The sequence below is a fragment of the Bombyx mandarina genome, chromosome 15 (assembly GCF_030267445.1).
Source record: "Bombyx mandarina strain Sakado chromosome 15, ASM3026744v2".
Lineage (NCBI taxonomy): Eukaryota > Metazoa > Arthropoda > Insecta > Lepidoptera > Bombycidae > Bombyx > Bombyx mandarina.
In genome coordinates this window covers 2420916-2441090 of record NC_143221.1, presented here as the reverse complement: position 1 = coordinate 2441090, position 20175 = coordinate 2420916, and the positions used below count along the sequence as shown (strand labels likewise).

General features: G+C 35.4%; 1 protein-coding gene across 1 annotated transcript in view; it reads left to right on the top strand.

Moving 5' to 3' along the window:
* N (neurogenic locus Notch protein) overlaps window positions 1–20175 on the top strand; it is a 172519-nt gene that overhangs the window by 93302 nt on the left and 59042 nt on the right. The window contains exons 3-4 of the mRNA XM_089733047.1: window positions 11272–11549; window positions 18018–18362. Coding sequence (XP_089589173.1) covers window positions 11272–11549; window positions 18018–18362 — 623 coding nt within the window. The remainder of the gene's footprint in view (window positions 1–11271; window positions 11550–18017; window positions 18363–20175) is intronic.

The following is a 20175-nucleotide window of genomic DNA, read 5'->3' as shown; positions in this document are numbered from 1 at the left end:
ATGTACCTATAGGCATTTAAAAAAAAACGTTAATGCCTAATCTTAAAGTCTGTTTTTTTATGGCTTTTTTTATACCTAATCGTTGGTAGCCTAAGGGCTATTCCAACTTCACGTGGACCGGTAGGTGAGCTCACGGGCTCAACCTGAGAGAATTGTTAGCACTAGCCCTAGCAAGAGCAGTGCTTCGCTGAATCTACTACCTATCTTATTCGTTAATCTGCATATTAACTATGTTGAAAAAAAAGGTAGCTTTTCGTGAAATTTATTGAAATTTATATCTCGCACACCAAGACACAATTTAGATTAAAAACAGTCAAAAAGCAGATAGATTTGTACAATAGACGGTCTTATCGCTAAAAGCGATCTCTTCCAGACAACGGTTTAATTTAGAAAAATTCTGGTAAATATAACAAGTACATATATTGCGGTGTACTATAGACAATACATTATTATAGAAAAAATATATATACAATAAATAGATATAAACCGTTTACATATAATATGAAATAACTATTTAATATACATACTTACATACTAATATACTTACATACATATAATAAATCAACAGTATGGAAATGATAAATGATAATGACACAAACAAACAACACTAAGCAGATAAGAAACTGATTGGACTGCTGTTTCTAGGTTTTAATATAGATCAGCAGTGAAGCAAGTCCGTAGACTTCGAAGACACGCTTTGAGGTCGACAAAGAGCATTTATAGATTTAATAAAATCAAAAAAAAAAAGTGTGTGTGTCCGCTCCGACGCACGACTGGAGTTTACTGGATATAAAAAATTAAACGAAACAATACGAGAAATAGTTCTATATTACGACAACACGATACACTACAGATTATTAACAAATTAACGAGACACAAAACAAACGACTAACAAATATATGAAAATACAATAATGAGAGAAACGCGCGATCAGTACGAGGCTTTGTGGCGGACTGCCGGCGCAGCAGCCCGGCGTCACCTGCGATAACGCGGCCGCGCGTTGGCTCCTGATTGGCGCGCGCACGCATCACGCAATCAGGAGCCAATCAGGCGCATAACGCATTTCGTGTGACATGCTAGTACGATTTTGATTGGCGCGCGCACGCATCACGCAATCAGGAGCCAATCAGGCGCATAACGCATTTCGTGTGACATGCTAGTACGATTTTGATTGGCGCGCGCACGCATCACGCAATCAGGAGCCAATCAGGCGCATAACGCATTTCGTGTGACATGCTAGTACGATTTTGGTCCCCATAATTTTCATACCCCGGGCCTATATATGTAAATCGATTCTAAAGGAGTAAACTCCAAAAAAAATTTTGTGGAAAATTTTACCAAAAAATACTTTCGTAGGTCCATAGCAACTTGTGGGGAATTATGTCGTAAATTAAAGCCGCGGGTCATAGAGGTCGATGGCCTTGTGAACGCCAAAAAATAACCGGTCGTCGAAAACGATTGAATCGGTACGAATTTTTCATATTGGCGTTATTATTGTTGTAAATGATGATTTTTAATTGTGTATATTTAAGAAAGACGTTTATTTTTCTTCAATTTTGGTTTTTAATGTTTCTATTATCTAGTACTATGATCTAGCTCATAGTTTAATTGCAATAACATTCAAATTGCAGATACATTGTAAATCATTAAAACGGGCTTACAACATTAATCGAAATTCGTCGATTGTTTATTAATAGTAGAGGAGTAGAGTTCATCCATACTACCTGGAGCCACTGCGGTCATCCACAGTGCGTTTCCAGAGGTCTTTTTTGCCACGTACCATCCGGCTATGGAATGAGCTCCCCTCCACGGTGTTTCCCGAGCGCTATGACATGTCCTTCTTCAAACGAGGCTTGTGGAGAGTATTAAACGGTAGGCAGCGGCTTGGCTCTGCCCCTGGCATTGCTGAAGTCCATGGGAGACGGTAACCACTCACCATCAGGTGGGCCGTATGCTCGTCTGCCTACAAGGACAATAAAATAATAATAATAATAATATATTAGCCATCGTTTAGATTCTACTCATCAAACAATAAAAAAAAAGTATTAAAATGAATCAAAGCCTTTGTGTTCTTTGCCTTCGTATTAGTAAATAAGGTAATTGTTGTCTCGGTTATTAACAACATAATGTACTACGGATCCTGAGAGCTAGTGAACACATTTCACGTTACTTACACATAAACTATCAAATTGGAAATACGAGAAAGCCTTGAAAATCGCGCAGGAGGAGTCTACGCCGCTTGGCTGCAAGTGCGATAAATATTTTTCGACCTCTTCGATTACTTTCGCGCGGAGGACCACAGTAGGCGAGTGTATCGCGATCATTATGTACCGGTACCACGACGCCCCACCGACGCGGCTACCGCACGACACGCCCCCCGCAAATTACATCCGAGCGCTTGGCCACTCACTCCAATCACGGCGCAACGTGCTAAATTCGGTGCACATCGTTACTTAGGTACCTGCTTGGCTATGATTGTCAATTGATCGCCAGGCAGCCGGTGTTGGGATAGGTCGTGTGTCGCTTTCTTAATTAGATCACATTGGTTTATTCGTACGAAATGTGACAGCGACCTTGTCACGAAAGGGTGTTTTTGCTTCATAAAAATTCATTGACGAGCGGCGGGTCGAGTCGATAGGACGGTTTTTTTTTTGCGATCATGAAGTTAAAAAGGGTCAAGCTTGGTATAATATAAAGTTAACAAGAAGAAATATTTGGTAAACAATTCAAATAAACATAAGAATTATCTGTGAAGAAAGGTTTTGATAATAACATGAACTTAAGATAAGGTTTATTATAAATAAGAAAAATATAGTCAAAGCGGCTTTATGCTTTACTTTTTTAAACAGAATAAAAAAAAATGAAAATCTTACACGACATTTATCTTATCCGGCTATTTATCAGAATAAATTATAGATATAGAACTGTTGCTTAATGTCCTTTTCTTCTTTATGTTACCAACAATAATTTTGATTCCTTTCTAGAGTAGATAGGTTCTTGGGCTTGGACTCTTGGGTTTTTAGACGGGTTGGCGCTACCTTCCTTCCTCACTTGTAACTTAACTCAATTAAGACTTCAAATTGATGTCTTAGCGTTATTAAAGAGATCGCTATGGTCTATTATTCGTTCGGAAAATATCCCAAATGTATTCGACCATTGTTTACAAAATCCCAAAGATGAATTTCTAATTAAATAATATCTTAATAGAAATAATCTTCTTCAAAACTACACGACCAATGTTCATAAAATTTCTCAACGAATAGCTACATATAAGAAGATTCGAAAAACCCCGCAATTAAGGTTCTTGAAAACAAAAGGCTGCGGTACTGTCAGCCTAGTCGGGTCGAGTAAATCTTGCAGATAATACGATGTGACACCGCGAGATAAAAGCGCCCACGACCGTAGTAATTGACGTAATGCAAGCCCTCGGTGGTATCTCAAAGTTACGTGTTTATGAACACGCTGCGCTCCGGCACATAGGGTCTTAAAGAAATTCTTCGGTGAAAAATATGGATTTTTTTTTAAAGTAATTGGCTGCTCTATTCTACAAGAAAACTCGTTACTGTGATCCTATTGTTGACTTAACGAAATTTATCAGTATTATATAACGTTGAACAAGATGATTGAGTTGATTGATATGTATGGAAATGGTAGTGCAAGGTAGAGGGGGAAGAGGTCGACCAAAGAAGACATGGATGGAGTGTGTGAATGACAATATGAGAGAGAGAGGAGTGAGTGTTGAGATGACGGCTGATAGAAGAGAATGCAAGAGAAAAATTAGTTGTGCCGACTCCACCTAGTGGGATAAGGTGGAGAAAAAGAAGAAGATATAACGTTGAACAAGATACGGAATTATTTTTGCTTCTGATATTAATGTTCCAACATAACAGTAAATCTTGATAACAAATAAGACACATGAAACATAGTTTGCATACAAAGCCATAGTCAAAGGATTGGAAATATAGCCAAGGTAACAAGAACGCGTCTGGACCGGTCAGCGTGTGACCCATGACTTGCGGCTACTGTTTTGTGTTATTTGTGGCCTCCCAAAGCTTACTTATATTAAGTCACACAATCACATTTGAGCTTTTGGTTTTCGGAGATTTATTAAATATTAAGGAACAATACGTATAGATAGATATATAGAGGTAGATTTAAGAAAAAATTGATGGATTGCATGAAAAACGATATGTATAACAGAGGAGTGAGCCAAGAAATGGTATATAATAGAAGAGTATGGAATGAGAAAGCCTGTTGCGCCGACCCGAGGTGACTGGAAAAAGGGCAGGAGAATGATTATAATGATAATGAACAATACGTTTATCTTTCTGAATTAATTTAGATTATAAGTGTATTGACAATGAGAAATTGAGAATATAGTTGACGAAACTTTTTTTAATCAATTTATTTATGCTTCACATTGATAACATAACTAAAAATAATTAGAGACAAACGTTTTCTTTGGCAAGACAATGCAAAATCATCTATTTTAGATTTCATTACACTTGACATTGACTTCGAAACCCAGACAGTTAAATAACACATTACACATTTCATGAACACAACTACCACCTTGCTACCACAAGATGTTGTATATATAAAATAGTATTAGTTTCGTTTTATTTAGATAATCTATTAAAATTCCAGTTAAATAAATTAATTAATTCTTCAACTGAGGTGGGAATATTGTGGACATAAGAATTTATCTGTCTTCTACAAATGAGGAATCCCTTTTTTCAGCCCAGAAATGAGCATGCCCATAGTTAACTTAGTAATGGCTAGAACCGAACTGGTTGGAGCGTAGCTGTTCTCACAGGCAAAAACAGCAGGAATCTCGCGGTTAAACACTTTTTCTCGACAGCCAAGTAACGGTTCGCCGCGAAATGGGAAACGGAAATGCTGTGTTTTACAGTTTATTAAGAAAATTTTGTAATTCTGACTGAGTTATAAATTATAAATTTTTGTAAGTTTGCATGGGATCCTGTGATTCTAAATAATAAGGTCGGTGATGGCTAATAATGAAAACTAACAGTGATTGGATCAAAACCTTAAATCTTCCTCAAATTTACAGAGAATATAATTGTTTTCTATAGTGAAACTTTCAATAGAATACAGTGTATTATTTCTGCTACAATATAATACACGACAGGTACGTCGTTATCAGGGAACAGAGATAACTTTGAAAAAATAAAAAAGAACTTGGAGGATACTTCAAGTAGATCTAAAATATTAAATTATGCACACTAACATCATACTACTAACCTGAGACAAAATCACTAATAAGATAGGTTTACTATATTTATAATTTTTTTCTAAACAGAAATTGTTGAAGTAGTATTCAATAAAACCGCTCAAAATTAATTCAGTGAACACATAGGACGTTCCGAATATTTGTCGTATGACGTCTTATTAGAAATTCACAAAATGTAATAGGAATGTAGGTGACACACGCGTTGTATCTACTCGATTTGCATTATATTCAATTTATGTGCTATAAATCTTATTGGCGCTAGGGCGTGTTGTGAGTACGCATGACGCGAATCATGATCAAGCCTCGTATGAGCCATCCAAGACACCCAAATTACAAAATAATTCAGATTTCACTCTCGATGCTTTCCACACTATCCACGTTGTCAATAGCTCCGTTAATCACTTTACAAACTGGCTGTGAGTTCATCTCCCCAACTGCAGTCATTAACAAAACGTTGAAATCAAATAATTTCACATTTCAGATTCCAAAGATGGGTATCATAGGTGTGGGTTAGGTAGGTTATCTCGCTATCCTCCTCGTAAGTCTAATGAAGATTGTGTGAAGAGCATAATATCTGACTTTTTTTATTACTTACACTTTAATTGTTTTGAGACCTTTTTTGGTATTCGACAACTGTATTTTTTCCTTACCTAATCATCGCTAGCTATTATAACAACTTACGGAGCGGTAGGTGATCACTGGCTTAACTTGAGAGAATTGTTGACACTGATCCTAGCAAGAGCAGTGCTTCGTTGAATCTACTGCCGGGTCGGAATCGCGACTTACTGAGAAGATTTGGCGAGAAATTCAGTGCCTATGTGTACTTTGTTAGTTGGATTTAAATAGAAAAAAACAAAACAAAAAGAACATTATTTTAAATTTTTTAATAACAAAATTATTTATTTTGGAAAACAATTCTTCATAAACAAAAATACGGTTAGTATATTTCCAGTATAGTAAATCGCGAACTATTGAGAAGATCTGGCGAGAAATCCAGTGCCTATGTGTACTTTGTTAGTTGGATTTAAATCGTACCAGAGAGTAAAAAAAATAAATTAAATACTAAAATTATGTATTTTGGAAAACAATTCTTCATAAACAAAAATATAGTCAGTAAGTATATCTCCAGTACAGTAAGTTTAACTTTATAAAATTTTATAAAACAAGACCTATAGCAAGATAGATACAAAAGTACAAAATTTAAGAAAAGATCCAATTTCTCTACCGCAGTATACATTGCTTGGCAGACTCGACCTATCACATCTCAGTGCACTTTACTCTTTAAAAGTTCACAAGCCCTATTGAATAACAGACTAACAGTAACAAGCACGCAACACTATTTATTTATTGCTGGCAACATTGCGCCTACAGCGACATGGCGTCCGGTGTCCCCAGTATAATTAATGGTTCCGACTATCGTTTCTGTAATAACGAATTAGGTTGGCTTTTGTTCTATTAGCTATTGTGTACCTAATACTTTTGTATTTCTTATTATATCTATTTAAAATTCTATGTATAATACTGAATACTGTATAAACCATTATATGTATATGTAATTGTAATTTAATATAGATTTCATTACACCTACCATTATTTTTTACCATTATTTACTCTGCACTACATTTTGGCTGACTGATAAAGAATACCTTAGGCATTTAAGTCCGCCAATGTAAATTTTACCCATTACCAATAACCATTAACATTTTTGAAATGTATTCTTTACAATATTTTTTTTGGAATAATATTTCTAGTTGTATATGCTAGGTGTTATGCATGTTTGAATGCTCTTGATTAAATAGTGACATGTGAGACTGTTACATTTAAAACTAGGTACTAACTTTAAAAATATAAATTTTAATGATGATTTAGCTAAATGGCTATCCCTCGGAGGCTTTGTTCAACGACCGGTTATAATTTTTATAGACAATCTTTCGTGTATCATCTTTTTGCGAGTGGACTAAACTTTGTTGGGGCTTAATTAGTGAGAATTTACCGATCACGAAGGTATTCTTTATTGGTCAATTCAATTGTTTATGTTTCAATGACAATAACAACGTTGTTTTTGCTAAGATTCGTCTTTTGATTTGCGATTTATAAGCATGCTATAGATAGTTAGCCTCAGTTATTTTTATTGGCTAGCTCAATTAGCTTTCGAGTTTTCGGTAATGGAACACAAGAGACTATGTAATATCCAAAATGAATCCAAATCTCCCAATGTGCCAGTTATAATGCGCGTAATTTAGATAATTTCGCGAACACTAGTTTTAACAGATAGTTCAATACGATATTGAAATCCATCTATAGTAGCGACCAGAAATAAACAGAGAGCAATAAACGCTTCTCACATTTTGATAAAGTCAAGAACGACGAACATTCGCAACACATCATCCTGGTAGACTTCACCCTCTCTGGGGTCAGTGCGTGGGTGAAACAGGCTTCGTGATTCCACCCACGTCTCTGAACATACAGGTTCCCTTCAAGTTTAATGTTGGTATTCTTACAATGGGATGTTGCGTCGTATCTGCAAGTGATTCTTTGAAATTCACTTTAGTAAATATTTACGGAATGAACATCGCCGTGAAGAATTTTTCGGAATGATAAACGTATGCAGATAGCATGTAAGAAACTGTTTGTTGAACTAGGGATTTAATAACAAGATTTTTAGAGGCTTTTAGAACGTTCTTTGATACAAAATGGTCCATACGTTGAAATTAGTAGCGTGAATCAGCATGATGACAAAGTAGTTATAGAACTAATGACCTTCGTAAATATTGTATAGGTAGTATGTATGTATATCGTATGGTTAGGACATGCAAATTTTGTAGTTTATCTATCTATCTATCTATCTATCTATCTATATATATAAAAATGAATTGCTGTTCGTCAGTCTTGCTAAAACTCGAGAACGGCTGGACCGATTTGGCTAATTTTGGTCTTGAATTTTTTGTGGAAGTCCAGAGAAGGTTTAAAAGATAGATAAATATGAAAATGCTCGGAATTAAATAAAAATAACAATTTTGTTTTCCCTTTGATGTGTCCACCGTCGGACGGATTCCTTTTGTTTGTTTTAAGTTTATTTTATACAAAAGTTTAGGTCTTTTGTTTATCGATTGAGGCACTACGAAGTCTGCCGGGTCAGCTAGTTATTAATAATATTTGTAATTGATATTAATAATAGGTATTACTATAATTAATATTTCACGCCGGTCGCTTACTAGGGCCATCATCACAAATCAACAAATAGTTTAGCAACAAAACTAGTTTTAAAATTGAATACATTTTTAGAGTTGTTATGAGTATATTTCTCAATAGGCAGTAATTTGGAATTGCAAATACTCTTGATGATGTTAGCCTCACAAAACTAGCGTGTTAAATGTCTTTGGATAAACCAGAAGTTTTCTTATCTTTTTTATTTGTCTTAATTTCATATTTTATTGTTTTTTAAACAGAACTTTATTGGAATTTAATATGTCATATCACTTATCTAACCTATCCAACATCAGTATACGTCGTATAGACTCTGATGAAAATAATATTTATAAAGATAACGTTCCGATGTGAAATATTAATACGAGACACCTTAATGAATTAAAATAAACACTGCCTAATGAATGTATAATCAAAAACCAATATGATTTTATGGATGTTAAACTGAAATTATCATGAATACGTTCCGATAGGACGTGATGTGGCGTTGTTCATTTTCCCACAAACGCCTGGTGTGTTACCGTCGTTGGTAATAAATAGAATTTACTTCGTATAACTAAGATACTTTAGCGTACGTGGGCGGGTATTATGTTTAGATTGATACAAGATCTCGGCACCATAGGCGGTGACGGAGATTCCGTAATTGAAGATATGATTCTGATAAGAACCTCGAACGAGGGTAAAGTTGAAGACCAAAATCGAAGACACTTTATGACATGTTCATATTTACTTTCAACCGTTAGATCACATTCGATTGCTTTTCTAGTAGCCTACATAATCTAAATATTAAGGAGGATCGTGCTCAGTGGCGAACAATTGGAGAGGCCTATATCCAGCAGTGGACTGCTATAGGCTGATGATAGTCCGTTTTTTTTTAGTATTACCTCTGATCTCCCTTTTTGTCTATTCGGACAACCAATGTGCAATATTTAATAATGATCAGTTGTGTAGTTAAAACGTGAAACAAATAAACAAAACATAAACATTTCTTATATTAAAAGTATGGATGTTGTTCGTTAATCACGAATCCCTCTATAAATTTTCATATACACACTCCAGTCTCTTAACCTACAATTATAGACAAATCATTCAACATTCAAATATTACATGACCAGCTCGATTTTGTACGTGGGCTGAATTTATCTATCGATCGATAAAATCTATAGAAATATAAGTAAAACGTACTATATTGAGATTCGGCTATAAATTTTAAAGAAACACGATAATCAAACCGATACAGCGGATATGTAAATCAATATCCTACGTGAACGATGTATCCGCGCTTCAAAATGTTGATGATGATTTAATACGTAATTCTTGTAATAAAACTTCTGAAAAACATGCGTGTGTGTACAAGAGAATGGGTTAATACGTTACAATTCATAATAATCGTAAATCATGCTTACTGAATATTTTAGATTTCAGAATAACCCCTCGAAGCTAATGGTAATTAGGTAGCCAAAAAAAACAGAATAATCACAATCGCGACCTCATCCAACCTGTTTTCTGCAAAGAGGAATATGATGAAATGTGATTTTAATTTAAAATCTTTTGTCGACCTGGGTCTGTCTGATTTCTGCTGTACACGAATTTTTTTTAAATAATATCTATACATTAATACGTGAAGCAAAAACTTTGCATCCCTTTTTACGAAAATTGCACGGACGGAGGAGTATGAAATTTTCCACACTTATAGAGAATATAGAGAAGAAGTGCACAATGCTAATGTTTTTTTAAAATAATGCATAAAATATACACTAATTCAATAAAGAAAACATTACACACACTACCATATATTTGACACAACACATATATATTATATAAATATACTCTTTGTTTATTGTCAATTGTCAAACTTTTGTTAGTATTTAAAGTCTGTGGTCAAATTGAGAATAGATGAATATTGTTTGTCTTTATTAGTATTTATGTATAGTGTAGTTTTGGCGAAATCTGTGATTATATTATATGAGTATAATAGTATTTGACAATAGAACCATAATAATGTCTAAACATAGATTTTGAATTGATTAAAGTCGAATTTCGACTACTGCGGGTTCACTAGTTCCTATAAAACTTTTACGGTCCACGTGATTAAAAAAAAGAGAACTAAGCGTCTAGTGCTGCACATGTACTACGAAAGCGATTTTCTAGGCGCGGGCGCATGTCGTGTCGCGACGTATCTGCGTTATTTATTCTTGACGTCCGCCACTCGAGGCGCATCTGCTACGGAAATCGGTGCATACATATGTATATTTATTTCAGATACTTTAGCTTAGATATAATACTCTTAAACTTATACTAGACGCTGCCTCATGCCGCATATATCGTCTTCTCGCATTAAAACTGTATAATCTCGAAACTGACTAATTTTACAGGAGAGTGTTTTAAAGGTTTAACATGTGTTTATTTTTAATTTTTAATCTTTGTTTAATTTATTTTTTATTTTGTACCAGTTACATTATCTGTCTTTTAAAGTAAGATAAAATTATGTTTTAATTTTGTTAATAATAGTCAAAACTAAAGTAAACTAAAAAAAAAAAACTAAAACTAAACTACGCTCTTTTGACATTATTAGAAAAATACTCGTGATACCAAATGATTCCGCATATTAACTCAATTTCGAATATTTTTAGAAATTGTACACTTTTAATGCGAAAAGACGAGATTAGACGCTGCGTTAATTACAATTACGCTTTCGTCTTTCTCGCTAGTATTTAGTATTTATATTGCATTTTTTAGAGCAAATAATTACAATTTACAGATTAATCGTTAATTTAATTGAATGAAATTGAAATGATTGTCTTTTGTTTCAGCTGCACCACAAGATACGCCGGTGAATTCTGCCAACACCTGAACCCTTGTCATAGCGAGTCGAGCTCGAGATGCCAGAATGGCGGTACTTGTCGCGTCAGACCCGGAGTAGGCGGCGGCCCCCCGTCTTTCGCCTGTGATTGTCCCTTGGGGTTCAGCGCTTCGTTATGCGAGATCAGAGTACCAGCAGCATGCGACTCTGCGCCTTGCCTTAATGGAGCCACGTGTCGGCTCACCTCTATTGAGACCTACGAGTGTGATTGCCCTCCTGGATACACAGGTATGTCCTGTTTTAAATCCCTTTTCATTACGTGAGTTTTCTGAAACAGCCTTACTCGTGAAACATTCAATCAAAAGGTAACAAGATTTGGACTTTTTATTGTTGAGAAAAATATTTTCGGATACCCGGCCGATGGAGATCGGATGGAGTAATGTCGGACTCCGGCGCCTCCGAAGAGAGAAAGACACGTGAAGCAGCATGAACTTTACGACTAATCAAGAGCGGGACCTGGCTTTAAAGCATCCGTGACTTTATACGCCATACGTCCAGTGTACTCATAGCTTTTTGAATAATAATAAACTAAATTAACAAACTAAAAAGAAACAGATATTTTTAAAGCCCTATACTCACTCACATGCCATTTTGAGCCTATTGCAAATGTCCCTTTAAGATTTAAATAAATCATAACATTCGGCATAGTTACGATTGTCCAACAAAGGACACATCTCTACCAGTTCCAGTGATCTCACTTTTTTAAAATTCATATCTCATTAGCCTTTGCGATTATCAATATTGTAATCATTATAAATCTGAATGACAACGATGGAATTCGACTATGTCATAACAGCTTGAAAAACCTAATGGGGATTACTTTGGAACGGGTTTGAGCTCAGCCTGAGAATTTATAATTGATTTAATTGAGATCCAACAGCTTTTTAAGTTGCCCGGACTACGAAGACCCAGCTTTACGGGTCCAGTTTTCTGTAGTTATGCACCGTTCAACTAATATAATAAGTTTCGTTTGGCGTAGAACTTTGTTTAATTTCACCAAAAGGTATTTAATAAAATTATTAAGTTGGTAGAACATTATTTTTGCGAATTAATATCACTTTTTATTACCACACTAAATAGGACAACTTTTTTTTTTATTGCTTAGATAGGTATACGAGCTCACAGCCCACCTGGTGTGGTTACTGGAGCCCATAGACATCTACAACGTAAATGCGCCACCCACCTTGAGATATAAATTCTAAAGTCTCAGTATAGTTACAACGGCTGCCCCACCCTTCAAACCAAAACGTATTATTGCTTCACGGCAGAAATAGACAGGGTGGTGGTACCTACCCGTGCGGACTCACAAGAGGTCCTACCGCCAGTAAACGTGCTCACGGTCTATTTGGTGTAATGTAGATATCGAAGGTCCTAGATAACACAAGCTGTTCCACCGTTCAGCCCGGTTCATATAACTGCTCCACGGCCGAAATAGGCCCGATAGTAACACCTATGTGTATACCTGACAATAAATGCTGCCTCCTTGTTGCCATTTAGATAATTTACCTTTTAATTATGTCTTCGATCTGTGTAAAATTATTACATAACTAGCTGTACCCGTCCGCTTCGCTGGGCATTTAAAATTAGCATTGTTATTCCTCACCCCACAAAGATTCTCATCATTAACGCCCCCGCATCTGGTGTAGGGAGTCCAACACTCGTTTAAATATTAGCCCATCCATTAAGTATGTGTATTTTCTACATGGATACCAAGTTTCAAGTCAATCGGATGCATGGTTCAGTAGTTATAACGGAACATCCGTAAAAACCACTGTAGATTTATATATTAGTATAGATAAATATAACCACTGTCTCAAATATTTAAATAATTCTTCATTCTTTTAAATCTCTTATTGAGTGATATTAAAACGTAATTACAGATTGGGCTTATACCACAACATTTATAAATAAGAGGAATTTGTGTTGTATGTTAATTTAGAAGCCTTGATCAGGATTCTGTTTGGATAGGCAACGAAGATTGAAGATAAGAGGATGATAATTAAGCTTCTAGAGCCCACACGAGTTGATATCATGCACCTAGTCAGTAATCTGGCTTAAAGCAATTTTATTTTCTTATTCATAGGGTTATGCTAATTTGGCGAGAGTACTAAAACTCAACAGTTTACATGAATTAATAGACCTTATCTCTTGCCTATCTGTTTGAATACATATCTCCATCATCATGAATCCATAGTCATCCACTGCTAGACATACGCCTCCCACAATTTACACCATTTAGCTCGGTTTTCGTCCTTCCTCACTCATTTCTTTCAATACAAACAATTATTATTACCCTATTAGAAAAGAAACATATTAATTTACTAACTTAATATTTAGGAAAAGCGCAACATTCTACCAGTCTTAAGAGATTTCTACTATATATTTACGTATAATTTTTGATTCAACATACGATATCTTGTTCACCGAGATGCCCATAAATTAATAACCAAACTTTTGACACCCCAAAAATGTATATAGTCTGTTATATCCGTTATCTAAACAAAACGAGGTCATCAAAAAGCGAAACTGATCGATAGCTTAAGGCGCAACCTGTTCTTAAGTAATGTTACCTCAAATGATTTACACTAGTGCAATTAATGTCTCGATTCATCGAATAATAAAATCTATGTATCTTTGAAAGTAGTTAGTTAAAAGCCGTTACGTATTCTCTACTTTGATAAAGTTGAAAGAGAGTTAATTGCTGTTAGCATTTTATGTGTTCATGTATCATTCTCTTTTGTTGTTAATTTTTTTTGACAAATATTTTATAGTTATGATGGTACCTCATCTGATGCGTTTTAAAATTCCGGTGTAACCGGAAGATATACGGACCTATATAGTGGCGTTTTGTAAGCAACTTCTTGATCCCAAGCGCTTTGCCTATTTTTGTCACGAAACAACTTCTCAAGGTAGACGGTGTCAATTACTTTGTTGTATCAGTTGGTTCCATATAATAATAACTCCGTCCATTTATGGAAATAAAAACTGTCATTAACAGCAGTCCGTTTACTCATAAAAGTCTAGTAAATTAATAAAATAAACTAATACCTTGTTTTGCCTCTGTCCAGCGTGCTTACTGCAGAAGACTACCCTGATGAACAAAAAAGGATAGTGTAAATAATCTTATACGATCCCAATCTATCCCGTCAAGCCAGTTTTAGCAATAAAAAAGCAAACATTTGAAGTTACAATCCAAGTGATGAATTTATGACTTGATTTTTATCAACTTGACTGAAAATCTAAATTTATTTTTCGTTTCTTAAGAATAAAAACTCATCAATCAAGGTGCCAGGTACCAGTATGGTACCAATCCAATAGTGTCCAGCGTTGTTGATATTTGTAATTTTTATAGCCAGTTAGTTTTTATGGTCCATGTCTTTCAGATGTCGTAGAGAGTCGTAAAACACCACGACAAGTTTGAGATACGACATTGATTTACTTGTTTGATTCGAAAATGTTTGGATTTTTTGGAAGTTCACTCTAATGAGCAAACGATCCCAAGTCACGAAGAACGAGTGTCTGAATCCTACTAGGTTTTTCACAATTTGCCCCTGTAATTTGTGTGAGCAAAACATACAGATGTACGTCAAGACTAGTTTTTTTTTAAAGGTACGCAGTCTGATCAAGAATTTGACCTTTTGTTCAGTAGTTGGGATCATTAACCAACCAACGAGGTGACGCTTTATCTGATAGAGCATGGGTTATAAAATTTGATGATGTTGTTTGTTTCATATTTAAAACTAAGCAACGGGGGCGGTGTCAACATTTTTGTTCAACTGTCGTAATATGGATGAGGCATATTTGCAACGTCATATCGTTTCTGATTGAAAAGTTTAATATCAACAACGAGAATACCGACATCCACCTTGAGACATGAGGTCTAAGTGTCAGGGCTATAGGCTACCCCACTCTTCAAACCAGAATAAATTACTGCGGCGAAAATAGACAGGGTGGTGCTTTAGGACTACATGCTTCATACAATTGTTGGTACTTTAGGAAGAATTCCTGTCATAGTGCCATGAGGTTATGACAGAGAGAAAGTGAGTAGTTCCAAAATCATACAAATGGAGTAGCTGGTTACATTACACTAAATGAAAATGAAATACGTTTTAATATTTGAACATATGTATGATCATTTAACTAGGCAAATGTTCAAAATTCTATTAAGTCCCACTGTTGAAACAAGGAAAATCATAATTTACTACATATAAGTATTGGGATTTTATTACTGACCATAATCTGAGCAAAACCTTTAACGATGCTTATTAGAAGGAAACGAGGCGCTAGATATTGTAAAGGTACTTAGGTTTTTATTGCCGTCTTTTTCATGTAGTGCAGGATTTCGATACTCAAGAACGAGACGATAGAACGGAAGTTCCTAGCTGGATTTGTCGTTAAGTAGATGGATAATTGGAATTACGACGCAGTTTACTCGGCAAGTCATGTTTAGTGTTACTCAACGTTTTAACATCTTAATTTGACTGGGGCTACCATTAGTCTGGCTATTTTTATTGGATGTTTATTCATAAAGATTGTGAAACACTTCAAATTACCGAGTACTCTGCGAAATTATTCCTTTATCTTAATTCTTTTCATTCTTTCTTTATCGTGGTACTACCATGTGTTTTTATTTTCGTTTGTACTAGAAAATATTCTATGGTGTCTCTTGAAAATTCCACATAAAGATCTATAATAAATATTAGTTGCAATATAAGTTAATTTAAAATTTTGAAATAACTTATTTAGTTCCAGTTATTAATCGTGAAGCCCTTTTGATTAACTGTAGGAAATAGTGCTTACCGATTTTCTTCATCTTTTTTTTTAAATGATAGTAATAAAACATAAAAGATATTGTAATTCATAAAATATGTCTTAATCCGGAGGCATCAGAGATTAAAGTCCAATTTCGATCAATGATAGAACACTAGTTATCATTAAAAGTGTTGCAATTACATCACAACACATACATATACGAGTAATTTCAAATTATTTCTAGAAAATCATGATTCATAATTACCACATACTAAGTTCACACGAATTTTGCGATTTCCGAAAATAATTGAATAACAAACCATAATGTGATGCTGTTTTAACAATAATTATCCATTAGCGTGTATGTGAAAGTTAATAGAAAGGCAAGTATCGGTATACCGGCAGATACCAGATAAAGTGACGCTTATTATATTTTCGTGTCTCCAGCATCCGTGTAATTTTGCAAATTGATGCGTGAATGTTCCGGTTTGGTTTTCTTAATGTCTTTTTTTTCAATGGGTTACCTTATACTGGTGCAGCCCAGAGACTTCAGAGAGATCCAGTTTTGGTCATTAACTCGAAGTCTGGGCAGCATTAAAATAACGATTATCTCGCTCTTCAAACCAGAAGGCAATGTTTGATAGAAAGAAGCAATTTATGTTTTGTTAAGTAAACATTTTGTACTGATTTCTTCGTTGGTTATATCGAACTGGCGACTAAAAAAATAACACATCTTTTGCTTTGCTCATATTCCGAAATTGTTTAGCGGTTAGTTGTTTGGTTGTTAGACATATCAATGGAACGCATTTACCTCCTTTGCTATTTCCAAGCTTAGTTTCGGAAGCTCGAACAACCAAATCAACAAAAAAGAGAAATTTTCTCTCACTCCGGAAAAAGCATTTGAGAATTTTACATTATTCGTCTTTAAGCTTGCATCTAATTGAAATGTACCATTACAACAGCAATTGAGCTTGTTTCGGCCAATCAAAACTGAATTCCTTATCGTTACGTCAAGTTGATTAGTCATATGAGCGAACCAATTAAATTGGTGACCGGCTGCTTTAAACGTTGTCAACTGCATCGATCGCCTTTAATTCGTTAGTTAAAATTATTTACGTTTTCATTAAAAATCCCTAAGTATACATTTATTAACATACATGATGATACGAAAGTGTTTTTGCAAAATTAATTCAGGGCATATGCGTGCTCGTTAATTTTTCATGACCGGCGTTGAATAATCTTGATCATGTCATCAGAAATATTCCCGATTACTTTCAAAACCGGTTTTAAAAGTAATAAGTATTTGTAGAATTAATTTTAACTTGGAAAACGAAGGGAATTTACAGTGAGATAATTTAGAGTTCTTCGCAGATTTTGTTGGCCCTTATTGATGAATCCAGCCAAGTTGGTATAAAATATGCTACAAATTAGTTTAATTAAATTGTGCCAAATCTATTTTACGAAGATGTTCTTGTTCTTGAGAGGAAAGTTAGCTAATATTAAAATGTCCAATTAAATAAATTAATATTATAGTCTTTTAAAAACTTGATTTTAGATAAAATTTTAAATGCAGTAATAAATAATCATTAACGATGGCAGCAGGTGGATGATTTTGAAAATGATATACGGTTTCGCATTGGAATATCTGAAGTATTTGGTGAAATGCGTTCTGATGATCTTAACGGTGAACCTACATTCCGAATCGACGCTAAAGCTTGAGGAGAAACCATTTGAAAACGACTACTTGAATGAAATGAAATACTTTTTATTTTTGTCAATTTTTTAGAATTGATTGACGAGACTATAGAAAGCGCATTTATGACGAGACTGTCTACAATATTTTCTCGTCATTTAAGAACCATTATAATTCTTATTCAAACTTGCTTGCTTGCTTGTGGAGTAGTTTGATTACGTTACTAATAAACACTACAATATCTTCCACAGGTGTCGAATGCTCGCACGAAGACCATTGTGCGTCTCAGCCATGCCGTAACGGAGGACGCTGTGTAGCTGATAACACTACCGCCGCCGGCTACTCCTGCGTCTGTCCACCTGGCTTTACTGGCTCTCGATGCACGGAAGACGTTGTCGAATGCTCTAGCGGCTCTGGTCCATGTCACCACGGCAGATGCTTCAACACCCACGGCTCGTATACGTGCGTTTGTGAACCTGGGTATACGGGAAGAGACTGTGATGCGGAGTATGTTCCTTGTGAGCCGTCTCCCTGTCTTCATGATGGAAGGTGCACGCCGTTGGATCAACTCCGATACGAATGTGATTGTCCGCCAGGTGAGTTTGACTTTTTTTATTATTTTTTTAATTCTCAGTTTGAAGGTTTGAAAGTATAGAATCCATCGTGTAAAGGCCATTACTGATATTCCAGGCAATACAAAAAGATCATCTTTGGTCTGTACTTAAAAAGCCATACGAAGTTCAAGCTTTTAAACAGTTTGCTTGATATACTTAGTATGGCCATAAATACTGTTACAAAGGAAAACAAAAAAATTCTATGGCAAATAACATTTATTACTTTTACAGTGGGTTAGTTTAATACATAAATATAAAACAATTTAAAATATAAAAAGCTTATTCGAAGTGGTCTCCATGGGCTGCAATACAGTCCTTTAAACGTTGAGGCCAGTTATCAATAGAGAAGCACGCAATCTTTCCATGCGAAAATTTTTCACTGCCAATCGTACGGATTGTTTTAGGGACTCCAAATTATGCGCTTAGAGCGTTTAGAGCAAGCCGTACTCTCTAAAACTGACCATAAATCATAATCCAGCGGATTAAGATCGGGACTAGACGACGGCCAGTCTTCAGCTCTGATGAAGTCCGAAACGTTCGTTTCCAACCAAGACTGCGTAGACCGAGCTTTATGACCTGGCGCCGAGTCTTGCTGGAAGGGCCATTCTTGATTATTGAACATGGTGTTGTTAAGGGGCTTTACTACCTTCTCAAGAATGATATCTTGATACATTTGTGCCGATGTTTTGATACCTTTTTCACAAAAGTATGGCTCAGTCACTCCTTCATAGCTAATACCCCATCAAACCCAAACCATCACTGAAGTCGGATAGTGCCCACGTTGCACTCTGTCGACTAATTGGGAAGCTTCCTTAGAGCTTTGAGCATAAATACGGTCATTTTGTTTGTTAAAATGTTGCTCAATTGTAAAAAATTTCTCATCCGTAAACAATTTTTTTCTATGACCTCCCTTTGCGTACCGCTTCAGTAGTTGTTTCGATTTTACCACCCTATTCTCTTTTAAATTATCAGTTAAGAAATGACTATTACGTCTCTTATAGGCTGCAAGTCCTAAGTCATCTTTTAAAATACGCGACATGGTTCTAGGTGCTATCTTCATCTCCCGAGATAAAATCTTTTGCTTTCGGACAGGATTTCTTCGAATTCTTTCCCTTACTGCTTTGACCACATTTTTCGTACGAACACTACGTGGACGGCCGAATCTTTTTCTGTCACAAACAGAGGAAGTCTCATTGCACCTATTAATAGCCCGGTACACAAACATTTTACTAATACCAAGCGTATGGAGAGTTTTAAAAATTGCATTTGGCTCCATACTACTTTGTGTAATGCAATCACAGCGATTCGGTTCTCTTTATCACCCCACTCCATTTTAACATCGCAAAATATTGTACAATGTATTGGCGCCAAAATGAGAAAACTCAATGAGGAATCATATAAAAATGACAGATTCCAAATTCAAATGTAATATTTTGTTTACTTTTAATTGTAACAGTATTTATGGCCAGAATAAGTATACATAAGTGTTAAGGAATTTATACGAATCGATTACCGCCATGATGTTCAGTAACATTTACAGCATAAGTCTTCTATGAGTTTGCTGCTAAAATATTTTAGTATCTAAATATCTCAGCAAGCTCACATAAGTATTCCATTACATGAATCTAATCGTGTCTCGGTAAGTGATTAATTCAACGAGTTGATTCGCTACATATGGTACGGAGCCTGCGGAGAACCCTTTTTTGGTGCCCCAGGGATGTGTAATTTACAATCAAGAATTCTCGGCTGCCACAATCCTGCGCCATCTTTTTTTTGGTTTCCACTATATGGTCAC